The sequence below is a fragment of the Ochotona princeps genome, chromosome 18, assembly GCF_030435755.1.
Source record: "Ochotona princeps isolate mOchPri1 chromosome 18, mOchPri1.hap1, whole genome shotgun sequence".
Taxonomy (NCBI): Eukaryota; Metazoa; Chordata; class Mammalia; order Lagomorpha; family Ochotonidae; genus Ochotona; species Ochotona princeps.
In genome coordinates, this window is record NC_080849.1 from 5,945,270 (window position 1) to 5,963,296 (window position 18,027).

The 18,027-nt window shown below is 39.9% G+C and overlaps 1 protein-coding gene across 1 annotated transcript in view; it reads right to left on the reverse strand.

The window, feature by feature from the left end:
* The window catches only part of DOK6 (docking protein 6), a 312,711-nt gene that overhangs the window by 57,502 nt on the left and 237,182 nt on the right, over positions 1-18,027 (reverse strand). The window contains exon 7 of the mRNA XM_004579438.4: positions 1,814-1,931. Coding sequence (XP_004579495.1) covers positions 1,814-1,931 — 118 coding nt within the window. The remainder of the gene's footprint in view (positions 1-1,813; positions 1,932-18,027) is intronic.

Sequence of the window (18,027 nt, forward strand, 5' to 3'; positions counted from 1 at the left end):
GTACATTCTTTCCAACCTTTTCCAAAACTATTAGTATCAACCTCACTTTTTTTCACTTAAAATTTTGATTTTTATTTTTCCCTTCAAATATTTCACGGTTTTAATTTTTCAGGTAAATATCAATCTCTAAATCATATGTTTATGTTTATGTAAAAACATATATATGATGAGCTAATTTTCTAATTTTAGTCGAAGCAGTGCGTGTTGCTATTTTTATGAAATCCTGACTCAGGCAAATGAGTTCATGGTCACTGGCATTTGTGGAGAGAAGCTAAAGCAGGAGAATCTCTTATTTTGCTCTTTCAAGTTTTTTTTTTTTTAAAAATATATATATAAAATATATATATATATATATAAAGGGAGTGGTAACATCCACGGATTCACTCTCCAAATGCCTTCTGGTGGAAACAGGAATGGGCAACACAACCCACGTCTACACGGGTGGCCGGTAGCCGCCCACTGGCACTGCCACTCTGCCTCCCAGAAGCTGCACGTGGGCAGCAGGACCCTGAGCCAGGAGTTGGGCTCTGATGTGGGAACCTGATCTCCAAACCAGCATCTTCAACACCTGACATTTTTTGATTCTTGATATCGTCAAATGAGTTCCTCTTGTCTCTCTCAGTCCTACTCCATTAAGATTTTCCAAAAAATAAGTAACAAAAAGATCACAGCTATCTTTGAAATAGTTTATTTGGGCATAGATTTAAGTGGTCATTTATATTAAAAAAAATCCAAATTGTCTTCATGACTAAAATGGTTTTACTGCTTTACCCTGCAATTTGTACCGTCAATCATTAATTGCCACAAATCAAATGCCATTACCATAGGATAAAACCACAGGAAAGGAAATAATATTTTAAGATCTTTGTATTATTTCAGTTTTTGGTAAGAGAGGTTTGTTTCTTGGCTGAAACAACCTGCACTGCTACTATGTGCAAAAGCTAAAGAGAATGAGAAGAAAAAGCATTCTGAATGCCTGGCTCACTCCTTCCCCAGGCAGCACTGCACACCTGTTGGCTTCCAGCCGGTGGTGCCTAACTGCTGCTGGCTGCATGCAGAGATATGTTGAGCTACGCATGCTTCAGCTGCTGGCTTCCACTGGTGCTGTTCCATTAGTCACTTGCTTATAGCTGACTACTTCATTTGAAGGGTTTGAGAATTTATTTTGAAACAGAAGAGAAGAAACAGAAAGACAGCTACCAGTGCTGAGATTTCTGCTGCTGATGAACAAATATTCCTGTTAATTCATTCACCTGCCAAACCAAACCCAGGCAAGCCAACTGTCCATTTGTCATTAGGAAATCCATAGAAGCAAAGAAAGCCTTTGCACATGACCTTGTCTATCCCGAAACATCTCCAAACACTTTCTCTGGCAAGGCTTTGGCTAAGTCTTAAAACTCCTGAGTAGGCTTATGAAGCGTGTTATTAGCAAGGCTGAAGTCAGCCTTCTCAACTGATACTTAATCTGATTACAGAAAAAAAAATGCTCACAAAGAAACTCTTTTTAAAACACAGCATGAAACAGACCTCAACATTAGCTCTTAGTTTGTGATAATGTGCTTTATATGATATTTAAGGTAAAAGTCTTATGCCAAATTGGGTCCTTGGCCCTCACAGGAATGTTCAGAGAAATTTTTACCATGGGCATCTGAAATGATAGTTCTCATGCTGAGCTCCCACTGTGGCTTCTGACAGCTGCAAAATGGAAATGAAGGAAAAGCAAGCACTGTAGATACAGAGTGATTTGCACGACTCCTGTCCTACCTGAAGGAAGCTAACGGCAGTGCAGCCGCATTATTCTAAGGTTACTTGCCTTGCAAACTGTAGATTTCCCCAACGCTGTTTTGACGAGTGATGTGATGCCAGTACGCACTGCGAGGCAGCGAGATCGATTTGGATAACGTCACGGGCTCAGTCAAGCTTGTCTGAAGCTAAAAGAAAAGAAAAATGTATCTTAAGCCTTGGTTAAAGTGCGTCTGTCTTTTAAATGTTGATGACTGGATGTGAGTGACACATGACAGAAGGTGCTGTAGGTACTTGGTTTCTTATTTAACTTTTTAAGGTAAAAACTGTTTCTCAAAAAAACAAACCCATAAGACAAATCTCTGGAAGCAATTTAATGCAGCTTATTAAGGAGAGAATTAGAGAATTTAAGTGGTATCACTGATTCCGATGCCTATCAACCAATCAGCAATACTGGCAGATATCTCAGGCCTTAATCAACCAGATTCCACAGATGAATTTGTTGACATTTTTAAGGATTTGATCTTTTGTTTATTAACTGTAGTTATTGTCATTACTGCAACATATAGGGCCATACTAAGGATGAGCTGAAAACTTTGTGATAGTCATGCAAGAGGCACTTAGTTCTTTTTAAAAAAAGATTTATTTTGTTTTTCTCAGAAAGTCAGATATACAGAGAGGAAGAGAGAGAGGAAGATGGTCTGTCGGTTGAATCACTCCCCAAGCAGACACAACGGCCTGAGCTGCGCTGATCTAAAGCCAGAAGCCCTGAGCCTCCTCCAGGTCTTCCATGCAGGTGTAGGGTCCCAAGGCATTGGACCGTCCTTGACTGCTCTCCCAGGCCACAAGCAGGGAGCTGGCTGGGAAGCGCGGCTGCTGGGATTAGAACTGGTGCCCATATGGGATCCCAAAGCGTTCAAGGCGAGCACTTTAGCCACTAGGCTACCACGCCTGCCCTGAGCCACTCAGTTCTGGAAGTGCACTTTTCAAAACATTTTTTTCTTCATAACCAGAGTTATGGATTTTTTTCATATTCCACATTTCTAGAAGGGGAACCATTTTTCTGTATTCCATATATCCAGTTTTAAGAGTGTGAGGACACTTCTCACCCTACCCTCCCTTTCTTCTTGCTCTCATCCTTCTTTTCTCCTTCCTTTGTTAATTTTTACAATGAAATACTTTCAACTTACTTTATAATCCAAAGATTAATCTTCTACTAAAAAATGAATTCAGCAACTAAGAAGGTAGAAGAACCACTGCTCCTCAGGAGTGTAGATATACTGCCCTTGTTTGCGCTTCTATAAGCAGGAGTCAGACGCATGACGCTCAGCCTTCCACAACTTACAGGATGGTACAACAGTTCAAAGGGGAAGGTGCCAGGTTCAGGCCACGCAATGTGCTCATCTGAGTCCCTCAAACCTCTTCCCTGACACCTTGTAGTACCAATAGCTCCTCGCTCCAGCAGCATTTTCTTGCTCCTGCTATAGAATCTTACATGTATTAAGAGTATTGTTTCTCTTACTGAGAGATTCTGTGATCAAAATGTGGCACATGGTCTTATTTGAAACACGTATTTTCAAGTAAGCTGAAGAGATTCAGACCACATCACATCAAATACAACAGCTGGCATTGCATCTCATCTTTTTGAATCAGTTAAGTTTCTTAAAACACACACAAACACACACACAGGCATGGTTTTAATTCATGGTAACATACATTCTTTTGACACAATTTGAGCAACCAATTGCTTTCCGACAATGTTCAATCCTCTGATAAATAAAATTGCACATTTCACTCAACTTAATTCCTGATTCTTGGCAAGAGCTGGGATTTGGTGAAAGCCTGTGGTAGTTCCTTTTTGCTCACTGTGGTGTGAACTTCTAAGCTGCTCATCTGCCTCTCCTGTTCAAGTAGCACTTTGTATAGACAGTTAGAAGATCTGAATGCCACTTTGTTGCAGAAGGCTGCAAAATACTGAACAGCCATCTCGTGACCTGGGAGAAGACTGAAAGATTTCTGTCTGTTAATAGAAGCAGCAAAGAGCCTGAACATACTTCACCTGTCATTTTTCAGCACTGAGGCGTTTCTAGAACTGCTACTTGACCATAAAAGTGCCACACTTACAGGAGGGGATGATATTCTGTCAGCTCTACTTTCAGATCGGGGTGGTCTCCCAATGAAACTGTTGAATTTTTCTGGACAATAAGATGCTGGACTCTATGCATGGTACATGTTCGCAATGAAGGAATCATGACTGAATATGAACTGTACTACTGCAACAATGTGGAGAAATCCAGATGGGGGAGGGCATGGCGTTAGGGAATCCCAGAGCCTATGAAACTGTGTCATAAAATGAAAAAAAAAGTGCCACACTTGGCCCAATCAAGTCTGGTACTGTTGATGGCATTTTATTTTATTTTTTAAAAGAAGAAGTCTCTGAAAAGTGATGTTGCAACCAATATGTATATTTTTCAATATTTGATGAATTTCAATATTTTCCTATCCACATCAATGTCCTGTGATTGATACATGAAAGTTCAAGCGCGGCAGGGAAGTGAGAGAGAAGACATATTTCTGGCTGCTCCTGGAATTACTGGGTGCTTCTTAAGCATGCATGTTTCTGTCCTCTTTCTCTTCTCCATCTGCCAGATGAGAACTGGTTGGGCTATGGATGTTCAAAATATGTAAAATATTCTCATCCAGTGCCGGGAGGGAGAGGTGCTATATCCATGTTATGAAAGTGTTACTGGGTGAAAAAGGGCATTTCTCTTTAAAACCAATTTCCTAGATGAGGCATAAACTTAATTAAACACATAAATCCTTGATGTGTACTGGCAATGCTCATTAATAACACCAATTTCTCTGTATAATGAATCTCATATTAGTTATAAATCTGTCTACTATAGTAGTATTTATTCTTTTTCCTAATATAATTTGTTTATTAGTGCACAATAGATATTTCAAAAATTGATGAAAATGAATTAGTTTATTTTTTATTTTGTGAAACACTTTTCTTCACGAATGGTCAGTCTTAAGTCCCTTGAGAATGTAGCAAGCAGATTTGCTAGAAACCAGGAGCCTGAAGCCCCTGGAGAACACCTCCCTCCGCACTGTCTCCGGCTGAATCACTCCCACAGTTTGCTCCCTGCGTCTACAGGTTTTACTCTTCACTACTCTCTATAGTCTGCCTTCAACAACTTTCTCTACTCTCATTTGACTCTGCTTTTTTTATTCTGCTCTGGGAACATTTGTGCTTTAACTTGATTATGGACTATCTCGGGATCTTCACCATAGACACAAGTCCTACCCAATCTGCTTCAGATGTCATGTTCAAGACATTAGAAAGGCCATTCCCTGTCCATATTCAAGGACCGTGTACTGCTAATGGACTGAACTGTGGCCAACCCAAATTCCCAGGAAGAAGCCCTAATACCCACTGGGACTTTATATGGGTAAAAGGTCTTTGAAGAGGTTAAGAGAAGTTAAAAGGGATTACAAGGGTAGAATCCTAATCCAGTAAGAACCCTAATCCAATTCCAACAGACCCCAGAGAGGAAGTCACAATGGAAAGATGGCCATTTGCAAGCCCAGGAGAGAGACCTCAGAGGAAAGCAGCCATGTCAGCTTCTTTATCTGCGTTTATGTTCTTCAGACTGAGTAAATAAATTGGTTTATCCTTCCACTCTGCGATATCATGGAAATTTAACAAATGAATGGGATCTTGTTTATTTGTCTCTTTTAATTTGTATATTAATATTAAGCAGTATACTATAAATTGGCTTTTGCGATACAATAAGTTAAAAATACGATGGTATCTCAAGTACTAAGAGGATTTGTTGGTTCTTGATCAGGGCAATGCAGATAATTTCTATGTGAACACTGGGAAGGTGGGCTAGGAGCCACCTTGTAAGACTGGAAGCTTCCTAACATTAAATTTCTCAGCTGTATCCACAAGCAGTGTCTATTTGGGCAGCTCCACAAGGGCCAGGGAGTATGATGGGCCCAGAACTCATGATGCTTGCTGTCCCAGAAGGTTCACTCTGTAATATCAAAGTCTCCTGTTTTTGACTAGCACGCATTAACTGCAATGAAAGCAGGCAAGGCAGAATCTTCATGCTTTTGCTCATTTCTGATGGTCATGAACATAAACTGCCTTACTAATGTCCTCTATTGAACTGTATCACATGGGTTCTAACCAATCCAGAGAATCAGCTCATTCCGTTCCTCCCACTCCCAATTCTTCAGTAGATTCACACTGCAACACTTTATTTTTACTCTTTTGATGCTAAAATTAACAGATTGCAGCATGGGTGATAAGGTTTTTTTTTGAGAAATTAAAAAACGTGAAGGTCTTTAGTCTGTATTCCTTTGTGTAGATAGGCAGAATTGTGACCACTGTTTCCCAGAATCATCAATTTTCTTAACGTTCTTCAGTATTTATGTTTTTATATAAATTCTTTTAGAGTTTTAAAAAAACCTGCTACTTTTACAAGGCCTTCTGTATTTGTAATTTACAGATGGATTATTTGGGTTTAATTCTGGACAATTTTTTTCTTTATCCTTAAATTTTTCAGAAAGACTGAGTTTTCATTTATGTAAAGAATTTTTCAGTTTTCTCTTAATAATGCAATACTTTTGCTCTTGTCTCAAGGTCCACCTCTTGTTCTCACAGGTTGTGCTCTGTCTTTTGCCTTCCTGTGTTGGCTATTTGCAATTAAAATCTTATTTAAAGAAAGCATTTGCTTCTGCATTTTGTTTATCTGTTTCTCAATGCCACCTTTATTCTGCTATATTAAGAAAGCACAGCAAATGACTATTTGCACACTTTTGGTATAATTATGTAACATTTAAAACATTTATTATAAATCATATTGATAATATGATTATAATATTCACTTACAGGCACAATGTGATATGATTTATGTCTATAATCAAATGCATAAATCAAGCTAATTAAAATAATGTTCATCCTTTTGTGGTAAAAACCCTTAAAATTTATTCTTAGCAATTCTGAAATATGATCATTAACTGTAATCATCATGGTATATATTAGATTCCAGTAAAAAGCATGTCCCACCTATCTGAGATTTTCTATACTTGAACTATCGCCTCACATTTTCTTAGCTCTCAGCCTCTGTAAGCACCATTCTGCTCTCTGCTGATGCGAGTCCGATTTGTTCAGATTTCACATGCAAGGGACAGTAAGCAGCACTTGTCTTTTCATTCCTGGCTTATTCACCTAGCACCACATTCTGTCCAAGCTGTCCCAAATAATATTTCTTTCTTTTTAAAGACTGGGGGTATTCTACTGTGTATGTACAGTACCCTCCTTGTCTATTTATTTGTTGAACTGTTACACTGATTTCATGTGTTGGCTATTACAAATACGGTTGAGAAAGCAAGGTTTGCATATTTCTTTTTGACATACTTATTTCAATTCTTGGTTAGACACCCAGAAGCATGATTGCTGGGTGCTGTGCTAATTCCATTTTTAGCTTTTTGAGGAACCTGTACATAATTTTCCATAATGGCTGAAATGACCAACAGTGTGTAAGGATTCTAATTTCTCCTCATCCAGCTAGTGCTAGCTAATATTTTCTTGTCAATAATAACCATCATCCTAACAGTTGGATGATTTCTTATTGTGGTTTTAATTTGCTCTTAAACGATTTGCAATGTCAAACATATTTACATAAACTTGGTTTACATCTGTACATCTTTTTTTTGAGAAATGTCTGTTTGGCTTCCTGGCACATTTTTTATTCAAGTAGTTAATACATGAAAATTGTGTTTTGTTTCACAAATAAAAGTTCCTCACTCCCTTATGGTTCTACAACTTGGATGCCTGTTCTTTGTTAGGCTGTTTAACCCAATTTAAGAAAGCTCTTCCCTGGCCCAATGTTCAACTGCACCTGTACGTTTTAGCTCCCACTCTTCCAAACAGAAAGGTAACGATCTCCGGTCCATTCCGTTATGAAGTCAGGCTCCTTTCCCAAGTCTGTACAGTGCTTCGGCTGCTTCTGTGTCCTTTGTTTCATCTACATGTGATCTAGTAGAGAGGACTGGGCATTTCCACCACATAAAATACTATTTTTTTCATTAATTTCAGCCTAGGTAGTGATTTATATTGGTTACTTTATCTGACATTTAATCCCTTATGATACATTAATTACTTAAGTTATCATACAATTCCAGAAAGATACAAAGCAGACGATGTCCCATCTAAAATGAAAGGAAGTTGACTTTGAGGATTTAGTTGACTTTCCTAAAGCTATACATGCTATGGAAGCATTGAGGTTACACTCCTAACCTGGCTTCATACTTGTCTGCTTTGTTTGGGCCGTCCAGAGAGTCTATGTAATGCCTTTCAAATGAGTTTACATCCTAAGTAGTTTTAAATATTTCATGATTTTGTAATAGATTGAAGAGGACTGCAATTTATTTAAAAATCTTGCATTCAGAAATAGAGAGCTTATATTCCTTAGCCTCAAATTAGAGCTGGTTGATCAATGCTTTGATCAAAAACATATGAGAAACTTGACCTTGTATCTCTTGTAGGTGTGACCTGCAAGACCTCAGAACCAGTTCCTCCTTCCCTCCCTTTGTTCTGAGTCACCATGTAAGGCTGACTACATCGAAGGCTGCTATTTCATAGTAGGAGGAAGCCTGACATTTAGACACAACAAGGAATTCAAGTTTATGCTCCCTACAATCTACTGTAGCAATTTACTTTTTAAGATGGAAAATCAATATGCAGAAAAATCAGTGACTGCTTAGGATGAGATGCCACTATAGCACTCCTAACAGAACACAGCTCTCGGGGCTCCGAGTCAGGGCTGCTTGGATCTCAATGCTGGTTTCTCCTGCACGGGACTACTCAGCCTCGTTCTCGGAGAGGAAAGGAAGAGCCTGACAACTGCTGAGACACTGGAACCTCTTCCTGCTTTTGCCAGGAAAGTCTTCTTGGTTATTTTATTGCCTTTCGTATTCTCCCTCTGCTGTACTGACACTCCACCTCCCCATAATGAACATTAGTGCTAATTTGTGCTCATTTGTGTAAAATTCACTGGTCTAAAAACCTGCTATGGCAATCACCTTACTTTCGTTTGACACCTCTCTATTGATTGCCTAGAAATTTCAGAACTGTGTTAGTACTCGTCTGTCAATGGGAAAGAAGAAATTCAGCTTAAGTGAGTGAGCGTTTGCGATCTGTTCTCCACGCACCTGGCAATGTGCACATTGGTTTCCGAGGTTGTCCCCCTGAACATGCACATGACTTGTCTCCAACCGTGCCATTTGAATTTCACAATGATAACGCCACCCAGAGGGTTGATAGCACTAGCTCGCTGTGACACAGCCACGGGCAATGACTCCGAGCTTCACAGCCTGCGATTATCTTCTCTCTTTCACTGTAACTCCTGGTAAAATTAATTATTGTCTCTCTTCTCCAGAGAACACACAAGATGAGACTTATACCAACTATGTCAACTCACAGAACCAGGGAAGGAATGTGTGTTCCTCATCCCCAATGTTTTAAGAAAGAACAGGTCGATCCACACAGCCGAACAATGGAGTTATTAGGGACCTGAGGTCACGAACAGGCTGACAGTAAAGACTCAGTGCTTAGCTGCCTGGCCTTCTGACCTGTTCTTAAATAAATTCATTTTTCCCTATCTCTGAGTTTGAGTTACTGCAGCTGCCTTAAGCATGGCTGTAAATGCCATGTAAGATATGTGCTTCGTGCGATAGATGTACAGTGCTTGTCACAGGGTTGGACAGCTACAGTGCCATCGCTGTGACTGCACAGGAGAGGAGGTTCAAGCCAGAACCTTCCATGTTGGTTTTTAGTCATGAAACAAAAATTTGTGGAAACTGAGCTATCAAAGGAGCAACAATGAAAGCAGTGACACATATGATCATTTCAATCCAAGTCTAAGAGCTAAACGGAAACACAAAACATGCAAAACAGAATATATGAAACAGCCGATCTACGTGGGCAAGCGGAGAAGGTGAGTGACTGATGGTTGGCAGGTGAGCAAGGCAAGGTGCCGGCTATGTGTGTACATGTGAGTACACCCACAGAGAGGCTGGGAAAGCTTTTACTAAAAATGCCTCCTGATGCCTAAGTCAGCATGTTCCCTGGATGACTGACATCAGAGGGACTGGCTAGGGAAACTGCCTGGAACTGGGGTGTCCTGCCAAGGAAGGAAATGTGGCCAGGAAACCTGAAGTGAACTGTATGCCAGTTGTAAAAATGTCACACAGTTTAATAAAGAAACACATGCAAGTGTACTTCTAGTTGAGAACAGTTTGTTTTATTTGTTCTCAGGAAAGAGCTCGTGAACTCGAAAATCACATGGGAAAGGAGATTCGAAGGGACTGTCAGCCAACGTTTGGCACTGTTTGAAGTTGTTGAAAGACTGCTTTGAAATTGTAAAGGTTGGTGGGCAATAAATTTCTCCCATACTTGGCTTAATTTTCAATAGGGAACACCTTTTGCTTAATCTTTCATTTTATTTAAAATAAATGAAGAAGACAATTTGAATCAGAATATAATTTGTACCAAAATAACAACTGGAATATCAAATTCATATTTCCTGAAAGTTGTTGGATGTCATTTAGTTGGACTTCGTATTTTCATTAAAATTGAAATAATATAAAAGGTGCTATCAATGTATATTTTTAAACCATATGTCAACCAAACTACTTTCAGATAGTATGAAGAAGCTGAGCTTCAGAACAACGCTAGAAATGATTCCTGGGGCAAGCATTCTTTTCTGACATATCACAGCTTGGTACATCTGTACCTCATATGGGGATGATAAGTTGAATTTCAGCACCTCTGTTTCTGATCCAGCTTCCTCCTCATTCATTTGGGAGGCTCCAGCTGATGGCTCAGTGCCTGGACATCTGTTACCCGTTTGGGAGGCCCAGATGGATTTCCTGACCACTGGCTTCATCCTGTCTCACCTCTCTTTGTTGCAGGTATTGGAGGTGAGACCAGCAGGTGGCAACACATACTTACACACGCTTTCTCTTTCTTTTGCTCTTCTTCATGCACACATTCTGTCATTTCATCTTTAAAGTGCATAAAAATAAATGAATATTTTAAAATTGAAATTATGAAAATAGAAATGTTTGATATCATTTATGTGTAATCATGTTTTATTAATATATATTCTTAATTTACATCAATCTATACTATCTATTTCTATCTCTCATTTATATATCTAATAGGAGATGCATTTGCAGAACTACAATGAATACATTAAAATATTAGATCAATAGTTGTTTTAAATCGAGTTTCTGACAGGTACCAAGAGACTTTTTAAGTCTATAAAAGTAATTTCCAATGTCTTCATATAATGAAAACTGAGATAAGTTTTAGTGGTGGTTAAAACAAGGTTTTCCAACTGAAGGTCAAAGCATATCCTGGGAGGCAACAGATGACAGCTCAGGTGCTTGAGTCTCTGCCACCTGTGAAACACCCAGCTGGAGTTCTGGGCTCCTGGCTTCAGTGTGGCCCAGCCCTGGCTGTTGCTGGTTATCATGGAAAACAGGCAGAAGTGACAGCTCTAACTCTCTCTGTCCCTCCCTCTGCATTTCAAATGAAATAGAAACAAAGAAATAATAATTTAAAAAGTAAAGTTAAACTGTAGAGTTTTATTTTTCCAGTAGTTTATGAATCAGTCAATAAAATTTGAGCTGACTAAAGACAAGATGCTATTCTAACACTCTGAGGTCGATCCTACGAATGCATCCCGTAAGAAAAGGGAACAAAAGCTGAGCAGATGTGGGTCACTTCCCGTACCACGCAGCTCTGTTAGTGGCACTGCTCAGGGTCTCCCTCCTCTGTGCGCCCGCTGCTTCCATGTACTACATGGCTGTCTGCATCTCAGGAATTAACAGCTCTGCTCTCAGTAACCCAATTTGGCTTAATTCCCTTCCCATGCACTTCTTACATCAATTTTTTAGATTCCAGCTTGCCCTGTAGTGGCTCGCAAATTTCTCCCAATATTTCACTAAACTATCTCAAAGAAAGTGCCAGCTGGCCCAGGGGGTGTGTGTTGATGGGCCGCACTGACTGTATGCTGAGTCATCCTGATTGGCCTTCTAAAACGATGACTTTCCTGTAAGGACACCATGCCCACACAGCTGCCTCATGACTGTGTACCTCCCAAAACACAAACAAAACTTCATTCTTTAGCCTGGAATCTGCTCTTCTCTGGCACTCATTGTTTTCATACAGTAATATCTTTAATTTATTGTGTTAGATAGAAGACATGTACAAACATGTATATGAATATATCCACACGCACATATGAAGTTGCACCTGAAGCACTCATAGTAAAGTTTTAACGAGAGCCCCATATGAATAAAATGTTAGCTTTACACTGTTTTACAGCACCACATTCTGACAAATTATACATGATCTCACTATTCCACCTCTTCGTGTATAGAGGCGGAAACTCTCATTATTTTCATGTGTGGCGTTTTTGTTTGTTCAAGGATTATACTTTCTTCAATGCTCTGAAACAACAGTAAGTGACTTAGTTAAACTGGATCACTGTCCAATTTGAGCAAAATAATTTATTTTAAAAGAGCCTTATGAGCTCATTCTGATGGCCACCAATAAGAGAATATTTCACAAGTGTGTGAGTGAATTTCCTGCAGGGATCCAGCCATTCTCAGTCATTAAGAAGTCTCTTGTCATGATTAATCCCAGCAACATTAAGCTGGACATCATGAACAGAGCTTTGAAGAATGGCAGTTGTTCTTACACATTAGGCATTCTGTGCCACTTCTACAGCTCCTGTGAGCCACAACTCATATACTGAAGCTTCTCCTGGAATGTTTCAAATGAATTTACCCAGAATATACCCATAAAAGTTGCAGAACTATTAAAACCATTTTTCTATGTACTCCTATAGCAGTGTGATACTTTCATATTGTTCACATTTTAATGTAGGAGCATGTGGTTTTTTTAAGGATTTTTAAAATTTTTATTGGAAAGTCAGATATACAGAGAGGAGGAGAGACAGAGAGGAAGATCTTTTGTCCGCTGACTCACTCCCCAAGTGGCTGCAAAGGCCGGTGTTGAGCCGATCTGAAGCCAGAAGCTTCTCTGGGTCTCCCACACGCGTGCAGGGTCCCAAGGCTTTGGGCCGTCCTCGACTGCTTTCTCACGCCACAAGCAGTGAGCTGGATGGGAAGCAGGGCTGCTGGGATTAGAACTAGCGCCCATATAGGATCCTGGCACCTGCAAGGTGAGGACATTAGCCAACAGGCTATAGCGCTGGGCCCTGGGTTATTTTTTTCCAATAGCTGTTAGAGATTCCTGTAGCATGTGGTTAAGAATGCTTTCTCAGAAAAAGAAGCCAAAATGCTGAGAATAGAACATTTCTGGAAGGGGTTTTTACTCTTTCAAAAATGATAAATGAATGTGTGGTCTCTGGCTATAAAAAGTATTACCATATTTTATACACTCTAAGATGTCATTGATTACCACACAAAGCATTATTTTATGTGGCGCTGCTGATTAAACGGTAACTCACATGTGACTCAAAAGGTGTTAAGATGTGGAAAAATTGAGCACCATGGAAGTATTTTTCATGCAGGTCATGCAACCATTTAGAAAAAATATTTCATAGGCAGGGAGCAATCAGCAGGTAGGCGCATTTTATCAGAAAATGAACTGTAAGGGGAAAATGAACTGTGGGCTCTTTTTAGATGAACTGTCCACAAGAGGAGAGTCCTTCCCTCCTGCCCCCTCTCCCTAAGCTCCTCTTGCTTTTCTTACTCAGGCGACACATTTCTATCTGGTGATGAGGCAGCTGGGGGTGAAAGAGTGTTGCTGCTGCTCGGAAACTGCTCTTACTATAATGTTATAAAAGGAAGTAAAATAATTTACTGCGAAATAATTATTGCCCAAAATGTATATGGCTGTAGGAACAAGAAGCTTTTTCCGTTTGTTAAACATTTGAATTTGACTGTCTTTTTCCTTTAGATTTCCATGTAAAATGATAAATAGCAGGAAAACAACCTGCATTTGTTTTTTACGGCAAAGAGCTTTCAGGGAGACTCTGAGTGTTCCCTGCTCTCCAGCCTGGCTGAGCAAAACCTGAAGATGTGCGACTCAGGGCGGCCCATTGTGCAAGCCCTGCTGATGCTGCTTTTAAGGCATTAGCTGCAATTTAGCCATCTTGCTGGTATTTCAAAAGCACGGATGTTGTCCTTAAAATGTGCTCAGGGCTTTTCTGGTGATGAGGAAACAGGAGTTTTAGAAGAGGAGCATCTTAAATGAAGTTTTAAAAGGGATACACTGTAGTTTTTACTATGTGAGGCTGTTTTTATACAAATACGTTTCTTTTGAGATAATGTGCTTGAAAGGCGTAGATACTGAACAGAGATCTTCCATGCACAGTGGTACGTCCCTGAGACAGCCAGGGATGTGCTGGCAAAGGCAGCCCAGACTTTCCAGCTGGGCTGCAGGGACCAGAGAACGCCAGCTTTCACCTCTGCTTCCCAGGGTGCACACGGACGGACGGGAAGCTACAATCGGGAATTGGAAGACCTGGAATTCAAATCCAGGGACTCAGGGATGGGCTGAAGGCTTCCTGGTGGTAGCCTAACAGCTGAGTGAAATGGTTATTGCTACATACATGTTTTTTAATTCATTGCAACATTAGAAAATTAGAAGTTACCCACGGAAACACTCCCTTCTATTTATTTTCTCACTTATTTATGTATACATAAGATATCAGAATAAACTGTTGTTCTTTTTCCTCATTTGTGGTTTCTCAGCTGCCTTTTATCTATGGGTGTTTATATAAATCCTTAAAATGTTACAGCATAAAAAGAAACTTTATATATACATATATATTTGTGTAGAGATCTGTATAACGCATCTCTACTTCTGAAAAAAGATGAACTATCAGAAGTAGAGATCGACTCCCAAAGAAACTGTTAAATACATCTTGACAACAGAATGCTGGAGTACACACAATTCTCTATACCTAAAGTGTCAGGGTACATTTAAATAGCAGAATGACGCACTCGTGGCCATTGATCAGGGACTTAACTGTCATTACACTATAGGGGAAACCTGTTGGAGGAGGAGACTGGGGGAAGACTGAATGGGAAATCCCTGAGCCTAAGGAACTGTATGGTGGAAAATAAAGAATTTAAACATTAAAAAAAATTTAAAAAGGGAAAACTCCTTTCATATTATGTGTGTCACTGATGTGAATCCCAATTTAAATGACTTCAAGGCATCTGACCCCACCCCGTGTGTGATGATTTTAGTCTAAACTCAGACTCAGCAGACCAGACCCCATCACAGCATCTGTGGAGTGTTTCGGAGGCAGCCTCCTAACAGAAGCTTTCTTTGAAGTGGTGTGGGAATGGCAGGTCATTGGTGGTAAAAGAATTTGAGGAACTCTGCTGGTTTAAGAATACAAGTGATCTCTGTGAATTAAAAATGAATTCTGGGATACCTTTCTATTTAAATACTCAACTTTACTAACTGCCTCAATTTTTCAAATTCTGATAATCTATCAGAAATACTTCCAACTCAAAATATGTAGGCCTGACTCATTTCTCCCATGCACCACTGCAATACACAATTCTCTTTTAAAGTAGGATTAGTCTTTGGGTGAAGAAATTAAGAACATATGGAGAATCCCTGTGCTGACCACTCCGGGGCTGTCACTTTGGGCATGCAGGCGCAGGGCCATCAGTACAGGGCAGAGCTGTCTTCCTGGGGAGCTGCAAGGAGCAGCTTACTTCTTCAGGAACCCACAGCTCCACTGCCGTGCCAACGTGAACAGGCCCAAGCCGTGTTTCAGGATCACTTAGCACTAATGCACTGGTGGTGATGACTTACCCACAGTCACTTTAAAGCACAGGAAACGTGGAATTTCAGTGAGCTAAAACACAAGAGGTGATCTTGCTTTGGCCAATACAAACTATTTGATCTTACTAAATTCTGGATGACCTGAGGGAGAAAACCTTTGCACTCTTCTTACATAGTCCTCGTATGACAGGGCCAGGGGCTGAGCACTAAATAACTTCATAATTGTGGTGAGGCCGACAAACAGCAAACCTCACTGAAAGCTGTCTTCGTTGAGCTCATTAGGAATCACTGATTTTTTCATTATCTTTCTTGGTAAAGAAAATAAAAATCTACATTTATAACCACTTTGATAACTAATGATTCTTCTTCTGGTATTGTTCAGTAGTAAATGTAATTGTTTCATTTACAACATTGGGAAAATTTTCTAGACAGAAAGTTCGTCAAGAAAGAATAGAAAGAGGGCCTAATTTAGCTACGGGGACACATAAAAATACACTTATTCATTTTGTGCCCGAGAAAGAATGCTCTTACCAAGAACAACACAAGGTTTTAGAAATATGTGATGGTAGAAAATCATAAGGGAGATTTATTTTATGACCACAAGTGGTTGTAAATACATTTCTTATTATTCAAGTTATTTTCTATAAATCTGATAATCTTCTTAAATTATCTCTTATTTTAAAGAATGGAAATAAATGCTATAGTTTTCAGAAATGTTTTGGCATTTCTTGAGTATGCATTTGGTAACTTAATCTCACAAAATTTTTAAATCACACTGAAATATATAAACATATGTTCCTTATGGTCAAAATTAATTTCACAGTCCTATTTTTAAAACTAGAAAATTCATTTTTCATTTTATCCTGTTTTGTATTAGGTGCATAATAAACAGATTGCGTTATCATTCCAACTGTTAAGTAATAAATACCTAGTTTATAGCAGAAGTCTTTCTTTTACTTTTTTTTAAGACTTATTTTTATTGGAAAGGCAGATATACAGAGAGGAGGAGAGACAGAGAGGAAGATCTTCCGTCCCGATTTACTCCCCAAGTGGCCACAACGGCTGGAGCTGAGCCAGTCTGAGGCCAGGAGCCTGGAGCCTCTTCCAGGTCTCCCACACGCGGGTGCAGGGTCCCAAGGCTTTGGGCCGTCCTCAACTACTTTCCCAGACCACAAGCAGTGAGCTGGAAGTGGAGCTGCTGGGATTAGAATTGGCACTCACATGGGATCCCGGCATGTTCAAAGTGAGGGCTATAGCCGCCAGGCCACCGCACCGGGCCCATGCTTTCTTCATTTTTATTTGGCTCATCCCTGGCTGTTGTTGGCATTTGGGAAATGAAGCAGTGGAAGCAGACTGATGTCTCTTTAAGTCTATGCCTTCCAAAGCATCAATGAATTAGTCATTTATTTTAAATTAGTAATTAGTTAGATTAAGGTTATTTAAATATGATGCCAAATTTTTGCAAGCTATTTCTTTCAAAGAGTTTTGTTCATGCAAAGGAAATTCTTGAAGAAAAAGTCTCTGGGAGACCTACAGCTTTGTCCACGTGCTGATCCTCCTGAGCCCGAGGGTGCAGCTGAGGTAGCACGCCCTGAGACACATGCCCGCAGCTCACTCTGCAGAGACACCAGGCATGAAGGGATTGTTATAAGCAACACCTTCCAGAGAAAGGGACAGCTATGAAACTGTTGTTAAAATTAAGCGAACTATTTCATTTGCTTGCAGGCACGAAGTGATGGACTATGTCTGTTTTGGCTTTCTTTGTTGAACCTTCTGTGTGAACCCGCTGCGCTGGCCTTTCTTCTCTGAGTCTCAACCCACATTTGTGATGCACAGACCCATTGTGGTTGTCTGGTGTGCTAGACAGCAGAACTCAGTCTCTACACTCTAACAGTGAAGCTGCCCTTCTCCTACCCACCCCACCCCGGTCCAAACTGGCTTGTCAGGAGCACAACTTCAAGGGCAAACGTAATATAAATTGTTTTGCAAAACTCTTTGCACAGCTTTGTTAGACGTACAAGAATAAGTGTGAAAAAATTACTGTAATCAGGTTTGGGAGTAACAATTTTGAGTCTTTCCAAATCTTGTGTATTTTATGATTCAAAATCACACCTGCAGCAGCATCAAATTAATAAGGACATACACGATACTGTCTATGTGCCAGGTCCAATTCTCAGAAATTCCTGTAAATTAATGCAGACATGTCTCACGAGCTAAGTGACCTGAATGATTCAGGAGAACAAGACACTTACAGACTGAGCAGCTTGGCCAACACACCTAGCCAGTAAGTGGCAGTGTTGGGATATGAGTCCAGGACAAAAATTCTTTGTTCCTTAGGGCACATGGTTATAGTTGCACAAAAATTCTTGGAATTAACGTCATGAACATATAATTTGAATCACTGTGATTGTGAGCATTTGTCTGTTTAG